Source organism: Gossypium hirsutum, chromosome A03 (genome assembly GCF_007990345.1).
Source record: "Gossypium hirsutum isolate 1008001.06 chromosome A03, Gossypium_hirsutum_v2.1, whole genome shotgun sequence".
Classification (NCBI taxonomy): Eukaryota; Viridiplantae; Streptophyta; class Magnoliopsida; order Malvales; family Malvaceae; genus Gossypium; species Gossypium hirsutum.
The window spans coordinates 108,377,343-108,391,778 of record NC_053426.1 but is presented as its reverse complement, the minus strand read 5'-3'; the positions used below and the strand labels follow the sequence as shown (position 1 = coordinate 108,391,778).

At 31.4% G+C, this 14,436-nt stretch overlaps 1 protein-coding gene across 1 annotated transcript; it reads left to right on the top strand.

Annotated features, from left to right (window-relative positions):
- The first annotated feature begins 9,419 nt into the window (after positions 1-9,419).
- Positions 9,420-11,790, top strand: LOC107939227 (3-hydroxy-3-methylglutaryl-coenzyme A reductase 1-like). The gene is given in 5 exon segments (XM_016872521.2): positions 9,420-10,504; positions 10,590-10,771; positions 10,860-10,874; positions 10,877-11,205; positions 11,316-11,790. Coding segments are annotated over 5 exon segments (1,746 nt in total). The 5' UTR covers positions 9,420-9,524; the 3' UTR covers positions 11,556-11,790.
- The last annotated feature ends 2,646 nt before the right edge of the window (positions 11,791-14,436 follow it).

Sequence of the window (14,436 nt, the reverse complement as noted above, 5' to 3'; positions counted from 1 at the left end):
CCTTTTGTGAATCCTCGTTCTTCATCATGGTTGATTCATCAAAAGTTACATCTCTACTGAAAACAATCTTCCTTGTATCAGGACACCAGAGACGGTATCCTTTTACACCACTAGTTATACCCATGAATAATGCTTTCTTTGCTCTTGGGTCTAACTTAGATTCTTTTACATGATAATATGCAGTGGAACCAAAAACATGTAAAGAATCATAATCAGTAGCAGGTTTACCAGTCCACATCTCCATAGGAGTTTTTCCATTTATTGCAGCTGATGGCAATCGGTTAATTAGATGGCACGCATATGTAACTGCCTCAGCCCAAAATTCCTTGCCCAATCCAGCATTGGACAACATACATCGAACTTTCTCCAGTATAGTCCGATTCATGCGTTCTGCCACCCCATTCTGCTGTGGTGTATCTCGAACAGTGAAGTGTCGCACAATGCCCTCATCTTGACATACTTGTAGAAATGGATCATTTTTGTACTCAGTACCATTATCTGATCGAAGTCGTTTGACCTTTCGACCTGTCTGAGTCTCCACCATCTTCTTCCACTTCAGAAATGCATCCAAAACTTCATTTTTTCTTTTCATTAGATACACCCATACTTTTCTTGAATAATCATCAAGAAAAGTGACAAAATAGTGCATACCTCCCAAAGAAGCCACTTTGGTAGGTCCCCACACATCACTGTGAACATAGTCCAGAATTCCTTTCGTATTGTGAATTGCTGAACCAAATTTTACCCTCGTCTGCTTGCCCAGAACACAATGTTCACAGAATTCCAATTTGCAAGAATTTGCACCTTTCAACAAGCCTTGCTTCGCCAAAGTCTGCAAAGCTTTTTCACCAGCATGTCCCAATCGCCTATGCCATAACCTGGTAGCCTCTGAATCTACATCTTTCACAGAAGCTGTTGATGTTGATCCAATAACTGTACTTCCATTTAAATAGTACAAGTTATTTCTTCTAGTGCCTTTCATCACCGTCAATACCCCAGCTACTACCTTTAGTAATCCATCTCTCAAAGTGATTGTGAGCCCTTTAGATTCTAGGGCCCCTAATGAGATGAGATTTTTCTTCAAGCTGGGTACATAGCGAACATCTGTCAGAACTTGGATTGAGCCGTCATGGTTCTTCAATTTGATTGTACCTACACCCATTGTCTTACAGGCACTATCATTGCCCATAAAAACAACTCCACCTTCTAGTTCTTCAAGACTAGAAAACCAGTCCTTATTAGGACACATATGGTAAGTACATCCCGAATCCAATATCCACTCATCCGTTTGACATGCCATTGCCATGCCAACCAAGCTAAAGTCTGACTCCTCATCATGCTCCGCTACACATGCATTAGAAATAGACTTGCCCTTTTGTAACTTAGGACAATTCTTTTTCCAATGCCCTTTCTCACGACAAAAGGCACATTCATCTTTGGCGGGTCTCCCTTTGGACTTACCCCTTCTACCAGGTTTGCTGCTGTGTGAACGACCTCTTACTGTTAAGACTTCTGCAGTTGTATCTCTGTGATCTCTTTTATCTTTCTTTCGAGTCTCAGATCTATACAACGCACTACAGACTGCATCAAATGTGATTGAATCTTTCCCATGAAGCAATGTGGTGGTAAGATGATCATATTCATCAGGAAGGGAATTCAACAACAATAATGCCTTGTTTTCATCTTCAAATTTCTCATCCAAATTTAGCAAGTCTGCTAAAATTTTATTGAATGAGTTCACATGGTCATTCATCGACATACCGGGTGCATAAGTGAACCGAAAAAGTTTCTTTTTCATATAAAGCCTATTTTCAAGACTTTTCGTTAGAAACTTTTCTTCCAATGTATCCCACAGCTTCTTCGCTGATGTCTCCCTCATGACGGAGTACTTTTGCTCTTTGGCCAAACATAGGCGAATTGTACCACACGCCTGTCTATTGATCTTGGCCCACTCCTTGTCATCCATCTTGTCAGGTTTTTCTTCAAGGGCTATATCCAGCTCTTGCTGACATAAGACATCCAGGATCTCACACTGCCACATACCAAAATTATTGGTACCGTCAAATTTCTCTACTTCAAATTTTGCATTTGTCACAGTAGTCCTTGCTGATGACGATGCTGCTGCCATTTTTCTCCTCAATCCCAACTACTGTATACGTGAACAGTACCGTATACGTAAATAGTGCCGTATACGTGAATAGTACCGTATACGTGAATAGTGCCGTATACGTGAATAGTACCGTAAACGGTCGTATTCCCCAAGTACGAACCTGGCTCTGATACCAATTGTTGCGCGGAAGCGTGTGAAAGAGTAAAATTATTGTACTGAAAAATCACACTAAGTTCAATTCCCAGGAAAGAGAGGTGGATCACGAGGATCGCTTACATACCAGATCTTTCCTAGCCAGAATATCCCTCTATCGTAATTTAATAGCACAATAAATCACTACAATGACACTTGCAAAATATGCAGAACAAAAATAAAGAACACTAGAATTTTAACGAGGTTCAGCAAATTTTGCCTACGTCCTCAGGCACTACCAAATATATTTCACTCCAAAAATACAAGTGAAAGTTTACAAATAGGGAGAGAGAACAATTGCCTTAAGTAGAGAATGGCAAGTGTGGGATGAAGAAAGTAAGAAATGGTTAGGCCTATTTATAGTTGAGGTTCAAGGATCAACTTGCAATGTCCCTATACAATTAGGGACCAAAATTGCAATTATCCCATGCCAACTTTTAACCCAACTTGCCAACCAATTTTACTTTCTACTTTCGGTGCCCACCCTTTTTGACTTTTCAAACAATGGGTGGGTTTTACTTTCTACTTTCGGTGCCCACCCTTTTTGACTTTTCAAACAATGGGTGGGTTCCAATATAGAAACTAATATTAATATATATTATATTAGATAGATATGATAAAAATATCAGATTGATTTAAAAATTTACTTACACATCAAATACAAATATATTAATAAATTTAATAATTAAATTATTAAAATCACGAAATATATAATTATATTTCTTGATCAATATTTATAATATACCATCACCATTGATGTTATAACCAACTTTATTTATCATGACGAAAATTGTAACGCCGGTCTTAACCCTCTAATATATTCTAATAATATATATATAGTGTTGGATCGTCTGTCCTAAAACGACTCTCCCTACGATAAAACTTTCAAATGCATGCAATTTTATCTTACCTCGTCTGAATATTGGATACCAACAATTCATACGTGTAATGTGTGGATATTTGAATGATAAAAAGTTCGATATCTTTCCTAAATAAGATTTCATGTTTAAAGTCCGTGGATGAAAAAAACATCAATGAAAAACTTTTATTTCTTATTTAGTGGTTGGACCAATTTAATTTAATTTTAATTTAATGTAATTATAAAATATGAAAAGGTGTTGAATTATTTATAAAGTCACATGCGTAGAATATAAATATTTGGTGTAACATAAGCAATCTCAATGGGGCGTCTGCTAATTCAGACAAAACAGTCTGCATCAGTTTCATTGCTTACATATGCATGCCCTTGACTATCATGTATATAAAACTTAGGAAAATATGAAAATAATGTTGGAGTAGTAAAATATATTACTATATATATACCAATAGTGATGCATGTGATTGAGATAATGAGCATTCAAATTTCTAAGTCTAAATAAGAGAATAAGCAAAGCCAGCCAGCCAACCACTTGAGACCAAAATTTTAAGGTAGTGAACAATTTGTTCATCTTGCTATTTGATCTTTCTTTTTTTTTTTTCTTTTCGAAAGTAGATTAATTATCCAAAAATCAATGGTGCTGGTTGCTGTAAATTTTAAGGAAAGTAACATATAAATAATTATATTCAAGAGTTCAAAATTTTAGAATTTTCATTTTTTTCTTTGCATAAAACTTGATATTCTTTATTATTTCAATTTTATTATAAATAGTGAACCTCATAACAAGCTTGATGCGCGTGTCATTAATAGAGTTATTAATATTGCGAATTCACGAGTAGTTCACAAACAACGGAGTTAGTTTGTGAATCTTAGTTTGACAAACTTTGGAATGAGTCTTCCACACTAAGGCTATGCGAAAATAACGTGGAAGCCCAAATCAATTGATTGTTAGTTTTTCCAAGACGTCTCGTCCTAAAACGTAACACCACCGCAACTGACAGGAGTGCCAAGTCAAGATGTTACATCATCAACTTTAAGACACATATCCAAACTTGTCCTCTATAATAAAAAGTCAAGCAAATACCATAATCAGAAGGACGTAAATACTTTTTTCTAATTTTTAATTAAATTCTAAAAATTTTCTATATTTAAAAGTATTCTTTATTAATTTTTCACCAAGTGTTACAACCATAATATGACATGTGGCAGCTTTAATTGAAAAAGATTGGGGGTCGTTAACTTTAACGGTTAACCGTTAAAAGGTCTTTTTGATATATTTTGACAGTTCAAAAGTACGTAATTGAGTAAAAAATAAGTAATTGCTTTGTTATTTTTTTAAAAAAAAAATCGAGAGCTTTTTCCACTCTTAAGCCTATTTTTTGAACTAACATATTATATTCGATGATTTAATTTTAGATTTTCTTTCTTGTTTAGAGAAATTTTTTTTCAAGGATTACTGTTTTTTTATAATAAATAATATTTTTTAGAATTCAAAATTATATAATTATAATTATATCACTAAACATAAATATATTACATAAAAAATAAATATAATTATTAATTATCTATCAAACACATATAAAAAATTAAAAATATAATTATAATTAAACACATCAAAATTATAAATATCACTTATCAAGTCATTGTCAATCTAATTTCGGATATATGAATTTGTCTACCCGTGACGTCTAATTAATATATTAAATGATCTCAAATTAGGATGCATAGTTTGAAATTTCAAGCACATGCAATTTCTTAAAATAACCAATAACATATGATCATATAATATGTTCTATGCTATATAATTTTATGCACAGTAAATAAATCAAATGGTAATGTATTTTTTAAAATTTTAGAATGTAATTTCGGAGATTAAAAAAACTGTTAATTTAAAATATTTATTTATTTTTGAAAAAAATTTAATCTATTTTTAAAAAAATTCATGACTTAAAAAAAATAGTTTAACATCTTTCTTGTAGAGAATGTTTATTATTGAATAACTTGTTAATTTGTAGTTTATTTATTAAAAAAATTATTTATAATCTTGCATCGGGAATGTAGTTTTTAACTTGGTTTTAATAGAATCTATATTTCATGATATTTGATTATAATCCATAATTCATCATTTAAAAAATAATTTAAAAGACATGCATGCTAATAAAATCAAAACATAAGTCCCATGCCATAATTCAAAATAAAATAATACGGTCTTTGAATAAAAATAAAATATCAAATAATAACTTAAAAATATTTTAATAAACAAGATTGAGTTGAGATCCTTTAGATGTTGTGTTTGTGTTTTAGCATGGTTGGTTATCTGAAAAGATGGAAATAGAAAGAGAATGAGCTATGAAGCTCAATGTAAGTCCCATCACAAGAAAAATTAGTGTAAATGCTTAAGTATATAGAAGTACAACACAAAGAACAGTTTGTGATAGTATAAGTATATATATGTCACTAAAAAAAATCTAATTTATATGCACATACTTTATGAATGTAATATAATTTTGGTTTAACATAAAATATCCTACCCACCACTACACACCACAATAGAAATCCACCTACACATCAAACTATAGTTTAACCACCAGTGGTTTCACATACATCAAATATAATTATGTAAAAGATAACAAGTGTTAGTCTACTAACTAACCACCCTAAAATAGATTATCACTTTCACTTATTATTACTATTAATGTTATTATTATTATTATAAATGTCATTTAATGGGACAAATGGAAATATAATAATGTCTTTTTAATTCATTATCAGATAAGGTATGCATCTAATTTGGTCTATAGAATAATTAATGAATGAGAGACACTTGTTTTCTATTGAAACTTTCTACTTAAATTGTTCCACCCATAACATGCACCTTATCATAATAGCAGACATGGCATTATTACAAGATTAAAGTGAATATGACATAAAAATAAGAATAACAATAATACAAATATCTAAAACAATAGAATGCATGAAGCATACATACATAAATTCAGATTTATCCATTGTTTAATTCGAGCTCAACTTAAAATATAAGTATTATTTTTGTTTAAATTCATCAAAATATTGAATAATTTTTTAGACTTAAACAGACAACTTTGAACATGTCTAATATGTATGTTTGTGATTTGTTGATTGCAATTTGTATCTGCCTGGAAATGACCTTTTCCTTCCAACTGTTTTGAGTAAGTGAACACTTAAATATTTGTGTCACAATAACAGTTTTATTAATGGAGTTTAAATTGAAGGTGGAGGATTAGCCTGAACTCTAAACCAAACTAGTACAAAAATAATGGTCTAATCATGACAATATTACAGTCAATATTTGCTAAAAAATACTGGGCAATAAAAAAGATAATATATCATGTTAATTTTTTTCTACTTTGGTTGGCCTGACTACGTTTATAAATATATACATAAAAAATGAAAGTAACATTATGATTTATATTATTTTTCTGAAGAAAACTTGGACAAACAGTCAAAAGTCTTTAGCACGTGGTATCATGCATGCTTATTATGTTGGAAAACCTTCAATCTTATCGTCTATGGTGGAAACAGCTTAAATATTGGTACGTTACACTAAAAAATAACAAAAAAATATTACACAATGCAACATATATCATACAAAATAAAATAATGTAAGTATATATAATACTATAATAGAAAACACATACAATTATAGCACAATAAAATAACAACACAATACAAAATACGAAGTGATCAAATATTCTTTATTTAGAAAAACCGATGTTCATTTAACCTATATATATATACATACAGCATTTACATTTTTTTTTCTTTTTGGTAGTAATAGAAAGAACTTGTCTCTCGCTTGTTTGGCCCCATGCATCTTGTAAGATGATAGTTCGGATGCCCCTTGTAGGGCTCTCGCACACATGTAGATTAGGCTTCTTTCCATTCGACCAACCAGCCATGAAGTTTAGTGCCTCGTAAATACCCATCTACATCCTTTATCCCAAGACAAGGTAAGTTCATCATAAATAGCCTAAAGTTCTGCTTGTTTAACGGTGCAATGCTTGTTAGCATGTCTATTGTGACAACCTGTGATATGAGATATGAATATATGTTTTGGCGCAAGTATTAGTACAACAATATGAAAAAAACAATAAATATTGGAAAGAAACGTGAGCAAATTTGTAACACAATTTGGTGCACCATGGACCAACGTGTGAATAATTATGGCATCACCCCTATACATTTAATATAAACTCTCCCTAAACAACTTCTTCTACCAAAAAACTCTTCAAGAATCATATTTGGATTAAAACTTTTCAAGGCCACGACTTCTCCTTATATGATGGAGATACTCCTTAATTCAAGGTCTAAGTCGAGGAGCTCTGGAGTGCAATTGCGATCCGTATCATCTTAGGTCCCTTTTAAGTCATCATCTTGTGATTCGAAAAAGTTGGGATGTTAAAAACTATGATATTTTAAGTTCAAATATTTTTTTTCTATTTTTATATAAAAAGAAAAAAAATCCTCCAAATAATATAATTTATTTTATAAAGCAATGGTGTTTTAGTCATTATATCCAGTTGAGTTAGTGTATAGATGACTCCTTACAACAACTTAGTTAGAGGTTTAATATATAGTATAGATAATTACAATTTATTTTTAAATCAAAATTAAATAATGATATACTAGCAAAATCATAGTTGAAATGATAAAGTTGTTGTTGTTCATGTATATTTATAATATTAATTAAATCTTTGATTGAGTTAGTTGAGTTAATAACACAAGTTAATCAGACACCAACTTAGTTGAGAAATGACTAAAAATTGCTATTTTTATAATAAAGAGTGGGAGTTTTGCTTTTTAAAGATATTTTATATAATATCAATATAATTTCATACATGATGAGATTTGGACATATAACATTCAACTTCATCATTTTTAACCAAATCTTATTTGGTTTTTATATAAACTTTCAATAAATATAACTTTTTTACATATTTTCACCAGCATTATGGGCGTGCCATAATTTAATTATACTTAAAAAACTTAAATTAAATCGGTATAATAAGTCAATCGGACACTATTTTTTTCTTAATTTAATAGGTAACAAATATAATTATGGGGTGTTTTTATTCTTTCCTATTTTCATTCAAAATCTATAAATTCCAAATGAATCAACAATTAACGAGATTTGAACCCGTAATATTGAAATCCTTAAAAATTTAATTTTATCGTTTCAATTTAAACCTTATTCAATTAATATTTTTTGAATTTATTTTTATTTAATAAATATTTTTATAAATAATTTTTTCTATAATTTAATTAATATTATTCAATAGTGTGACCTATTCTCTTTTTTGTACATATGTAATGACAAAAAAAAATGTAAAATAATGATACAAGATGTCAAAAAATGTAAGCTTCTGTTGGAGCAGACGTTGCGTATCCCTAATGATAATTTGTATACATAATTTAATATAAAACATATATTTTCATAGCTTATTATCTTATAAAATCTATTTCACCATAATAATTAATCTAATTAGTTTTATCATTTCAACCCAAAATAAGAATAATTAAAGACGTATATATGGTTAACTCCTATAATTAGTTCTTGCTGTAAAATGTGACGTTAATCTTTATATTTGATTTGACTATTTTTAGTTCTTTTATTTTTAAAATTTTAAAATTTCGGTCCAATTCAAATAGTAATGGTTAAATTCGTTAAATTAAGTTATATTATTTTTAAAATTTTATGCGAGTTAATTAATCGGTCAAGATTAAAATTTCAAATTAGAGAATATTGATTAAACCTATAACTTTGCGTATGGTATAAAATTAATAGCAAAATTTAACCAAAACGATTTTAACAATTACCGTTTCAGATAAAAGCAAATTTTAAAAATTTTAAAAAATAAATATATTAAAATTAACTAATTTAAAAAAATATAAATATTAAAATTAATCAAATTAAAATATGAGAACTAAATTCATAATTTAGTCATGACTAATATGAAAATAATAATAAAAATAAGTGACGCAAAATATCAAAACAGCAGTACTGTTTACTGCATGAGAAATACCAAATTAAAAATAAGGAAAAAAAAAAGGAGATACACATATTCATGTACTGTACACCTTTGACTCTTCTGATGTTTGATAAGTTGTAATGAACTGCACTACCACGTGCCAAACATTTACTTCACGCGCCTCGTCACACGCGCTTTCTGCTCTTGTCCTATAAATACTGCCTTTCACCATAGACTCTCCATCTCAAACTCATATCCTTCTCTGAAAACTAATTGAAATCGTCGGCTGTCTCTCATTTCTGTTCCTCTCGGGCTTCCGCCGCCGTCGACACCCAAAATGGAGGCTCACCGGCTATCTTCTACTAAACCTGTTCAAGCTCTCAAGCCAACAAAGAAGATTTCTTTAGAGGAAGATACCGGTAAAGCCTCCGACGCACTGCCGCTTCCCTTGTACCTAACGAATGCCCTGTTCTTCACCCTCTTCTTCTCGGTGGTTTATTTCCTTCTTTCCCGTTGGCGTGAGAAGATCCGTACCTCCACACCTCTCCATGTCGTCACCTTTTCAGAGATCATCGCCATTCTCTCATTTTTCGCGTCCTTTATTTACCTTTTGGGTTTCTTTGGGATTGACTTCGTTCAATCTTTGGTTTTCCAACCATCGCCTGACGTTTGGATTGCCGAGGAAGAGGATGATGAAGTTCTGCTTGCAAAGGAAGATGCCCGTAAGGTCCCTTGCGGGCAAGCTCTCGATTGTTCGCTTCCACCTCTGCCTCCTGCGGCACCAATCGTGACCGTCCAGAAGGTGTTCGATGAAAAGCCTGTGACGGTTCTAACGGAGGAAGATGAAGAAATAATTAAATCTGTAGTGGCTGGTACAACCCCTTCATATTCCTTGGAATTGAAATTGGGTGATTGCAAGAGGGCGGCTGCAATCAGGCGGGAAGCGTTGCAAAGATTAACAGGGAAGTCGTTATCTGGATTGCCCTTGGATGGGTTTGATTACGAGTCGATTCTAGGGCAGTGTTGTGAGATGCCGGTTGGCTACGTGCAAATTCCCGTTGGAATTGCCGGGCCTTTGTTGGTTAATGGAAGAGAGTACTCGGTTCCTATGGCTACCACGGAAGGGTGCTTGGTGGCTAGCACTAATAGGGGCTGTAAGGCTATTCATTTGTCTGGTGGAGCTACAAGTGTTCTATTGAAAGATGGTATGACTAGAGCTCCATGTGTAAGGTTCGGTAATGCGAAAAGGGCAGCTGATTTGAAGTTGTATTTGGAGGACCCTGATAATTTCGAGACCTTGTCTGTTGTTTTCAACAGGTTTGTTTTTATATTTCTAGAACTCCATATTGATTGATTTAAAATTCAAGCTAATATTGAAAATTTGGCTTTTTGGTGGTTGCAGATCAAGTAGATTTGGCAGGCTCCAGGGTATCAAATGTGCAATTGCTGGAAAGAATCTGTATATTAGATTCACTTGCAGTACAGGTGATGCTATGGGGATGAACATGGTTTCCAAGGGAGTGCAAAATGTTTTGGATTTCCTTCAGACTGATTTCCCTGACATGGATGTCATTGGCATCTCTGGTGAGTTTCATTTTTTTGTATAGGCTTGCAATTATGTCTTTTACTATCCGACATAGGATCACTGATATTTATGAATTTTTGCATATAGGAAACTATTGTTCCGACAAAAACCGGCTGCGGTAAATTGGATTGAAGGACGAGGCAAATCTGTTGTCTGTGAAGCCACCATTAAGGGTGATGTGGTTAGGAAGGTCTTGAAGACAAGTGTGGAATCTCTCGTTGAGCTTAACATGCTGAAGAACCTTACTGGATCAGCTATGGCTGGAGCTCTGGGTGGATTTAACGCTCACGCCAGTAACATCGTTGCTGCAATCTACATAGCTACCGGCCAAGATCCGGCTCAAAACGTCGAGAGCTCGCATTGCATCACGATGATGGAAGCTGTTAATGATGGCAAGGACCTCCACGTCTCTGTCACAATGCCTTCCATCGAGGTAATTGATAGTGTTGCTGTCTGATTGTCCAACACAAGGACTTCCGTTGCCAAAACAAAATCTGGGCATTTATGTTAGTCCCTAATTATCTGTGTTGCTGTATCTTTTAGGTTGGGACTGTTGGTGGTGGAACTCAGCTTGCATCTCAATCAGCCTGTTTGAACTTACTTGGAGTGAAGGGTGCAAGCAAAGAGACACCAGGAGCAAACTCTAGGACGCTGGCAACCATTGTAGCGTCTGCTGTTCTTGCCGGGGAGCTGTCGCTTATGTCTGCAATTTCAGCAGGACAACTAGTTAGGAGCCATATGAAGTACAATAGGTCAAGTAAGGATGTCTCCAAGGCAACGTAATGATAACCTGATATTTGGGATAAAAGTGGGGATCTCCCATGGTAGAAACATACTAAGGAGACAAATCCCTTTGTAATAAGTTAAAGCACTAAGTAATTTTCTTTATTTATTTTGTATTTTTGTTCTTTGCTTTCGTTTATAATATATATTCAATACAAAGTGAGGCCATGTAGCCTGATAATATTGTAAAATACACTGTTACTTTTTAAGCATCTGAAAGCTACTTCCCGGAAAATATTGGTCAACAATTTACTGTTTGATTAATTCATTCTTTTAAGATTTCATTAAAAGGAAGCATGTTGACTTTTTAATGGATCCCTTTTTCACAAGAAATCGACGCTAGTCTGGTGATGAAGTTTGTAATTTTGAGAAAATATTATGAATGTTCAAATTTTATTAATAAATTTGTTCAATATTATTTCACAAAAATGATTGAATACTTTCAAACTTTTTCTTATACAAATATAACTTCCTTTTTCTCCTCATCTCAATATCTCATATCAACTCTCAAAATTTCAGTTCAAAACAATTTTCATTATTTCCGAATATATGTAACCTATTCAACCATTGATTAATCTAATCTAATCCGGTTTTGATTATACGAAAAGAATATTTATTAAACTCTATTAATATGGTGCTTATATATATATAAATTTAGAGTAAACTGCATCAATTATCACTAACATTTGATTAAAATTATATTTTAATTATCCAACTTTGAAAAGTTAATTGTCACTGAAGTTATTGAAATATTACATTTTAGTCACTCATCCGTTAACTTTCATTAAGATAATGACAAAACATGTTAATTTGAAGGTTTAATAACTAATTTAGCCCCTAAACTATAACTATAATATCAAATTGATACTTTTAAACTTTTTCTTAATAATAATTCTAAAAAAGGTAAATTACTTAAATAGTCACCCAAGACATGCCATAACACAGAAAAAATGTCGTGTAGCAGGAAACACAGCAACTACAACTACTTTTATGGCATTGTTTTGATCAGTGAGCATCACTTGCGGAGCCTATTCCCCCATTGCTATAAACCAAGTTTGCATCAGCCAAAGAAAAGTATAAATTATTTCATCTACCATCAAAACCTAACCAAGTAATTTTATATATATTTTTAATTATTTTTTAGTTTTATGTCTTTTTATAATAAATTATATTTTTTTTAAGTTTTTAAAATTATAAAATTTTTGGATTTTTTGAATTTGGACTAAATTGATAAAAATATGTAAACATTGAGTTAAATTTGTTGATTTTTTTCAACATAGGACCAAGTAGATAGAATGTGTAAAGTGTTAAGGGTTAAATTTGTTATTACACCAATCAAAAGATTGCCACATCAACATTCCGTTCAGTACCAATGTATTTTAACGATGGAGTAACTAAAAATGACAATTAATCTAATGGAAGTGACTAAATTAACAAAAAAGAATCTGGTAACCAAAATAGGAATGCATTAAAACTTAAGTGACTATCGGTGTAATTTACCCTTTAATTTTTTAGAATTATTATTAAGAAAAATTTTAAAAGTATCAAATTGATATTTTAATTATTGTTCAGGGACAAACCCTTTAAATTAATGTGCCATATCATCTTCTTAACGGATGAATGGCTAAAATGTAACATTTCGATAACTTTAGTGACAATTATATAACTTTTAAAAATTAAGTGACTATAATATAATTTTAATCAAAGATTAGAGACAATTGATGTAATTTACCCTAAAGCTTATATAACTAGTGCACTAGGTTTCTTTCAAATTTTGATGAAAACTTTGCCTATCTGTAACAAGTATTGTCACACCACACCTCACGATCCCTTAAAATAATTTAGTGATACAAATTAGTGTAGATTGCACCATTAGTCATTAAATTATGGGTAAATTTTTGTTTTGGTCATTTAATTAAAAAATTATAATTTGATTATTGAATTATTTTAAAGTTTTCATTTAAACTACTAAACTATTCAAAAGTTTTTATTTAAATCACGAGGTTATTAAGTTTTTTTTTTAAAGTTCCACCAATGAGTTTCAAGCAACGATTCGACGATTAGTACTGTGGACTAGTATCCATTGACGAGTAAAAGAACATACTTTAGATCCAAGTCAATGTGAATATCAATGTAGGATATCAGAGAGAAAAGTTGTTTAAAATTTGGTTCGTAAATTTGTGACATCCAAAATTGTTTCATAAAAAAAAACTGAATTGTAGAAGAGAATGAGAAAAAAGAGCTTTCGATTAGTGCAGACAATGCGAACTAAAAAAGCCATGTAACATTTATTTTAACATTCTAATTTGACTTAAATGAAAACTTTTAAGTAGTTCAATGACCAAAATAAAAATGTATTAATAATTTATTGATTAATGGTGTCCCTTACCCTACAAATTAAACTCTTTTCTTTGGTTATATAAACTGGTACGTTAGACATTTTGCATGACTTAGATTGACATGTAAATCGAAATCATTATTTATAAAAAGTTAGTAGTTAAATGACTAATTTAATTTACATTTATTATTATTGTGAGTTTCAGTATAATGGTACGTACATTTAAAATAAAAAATATTTAAATTTAATTATAATATATATATTAATATAACCTTTTGGGCTAACAGTTCAATCAAAGCCCATCATCCTAAATAACTCTTGGGCAAGAGCTTTAGGAAAATTTTGTGTGGTATCCGACCCAGCACATAGGCACTTTGGTGCAACAAAATGATTCTATCGTTTGTTTAAAATAAAAAGTACATTTTTATATAAACTTGATGAGTTTTTTAATTTTCACAAATAAATCAAAATATGAACTTTATTACAATATTTTTAATATATTTCATTTCAGTAAAAATTATAACATTTTATTAAATTCATAAA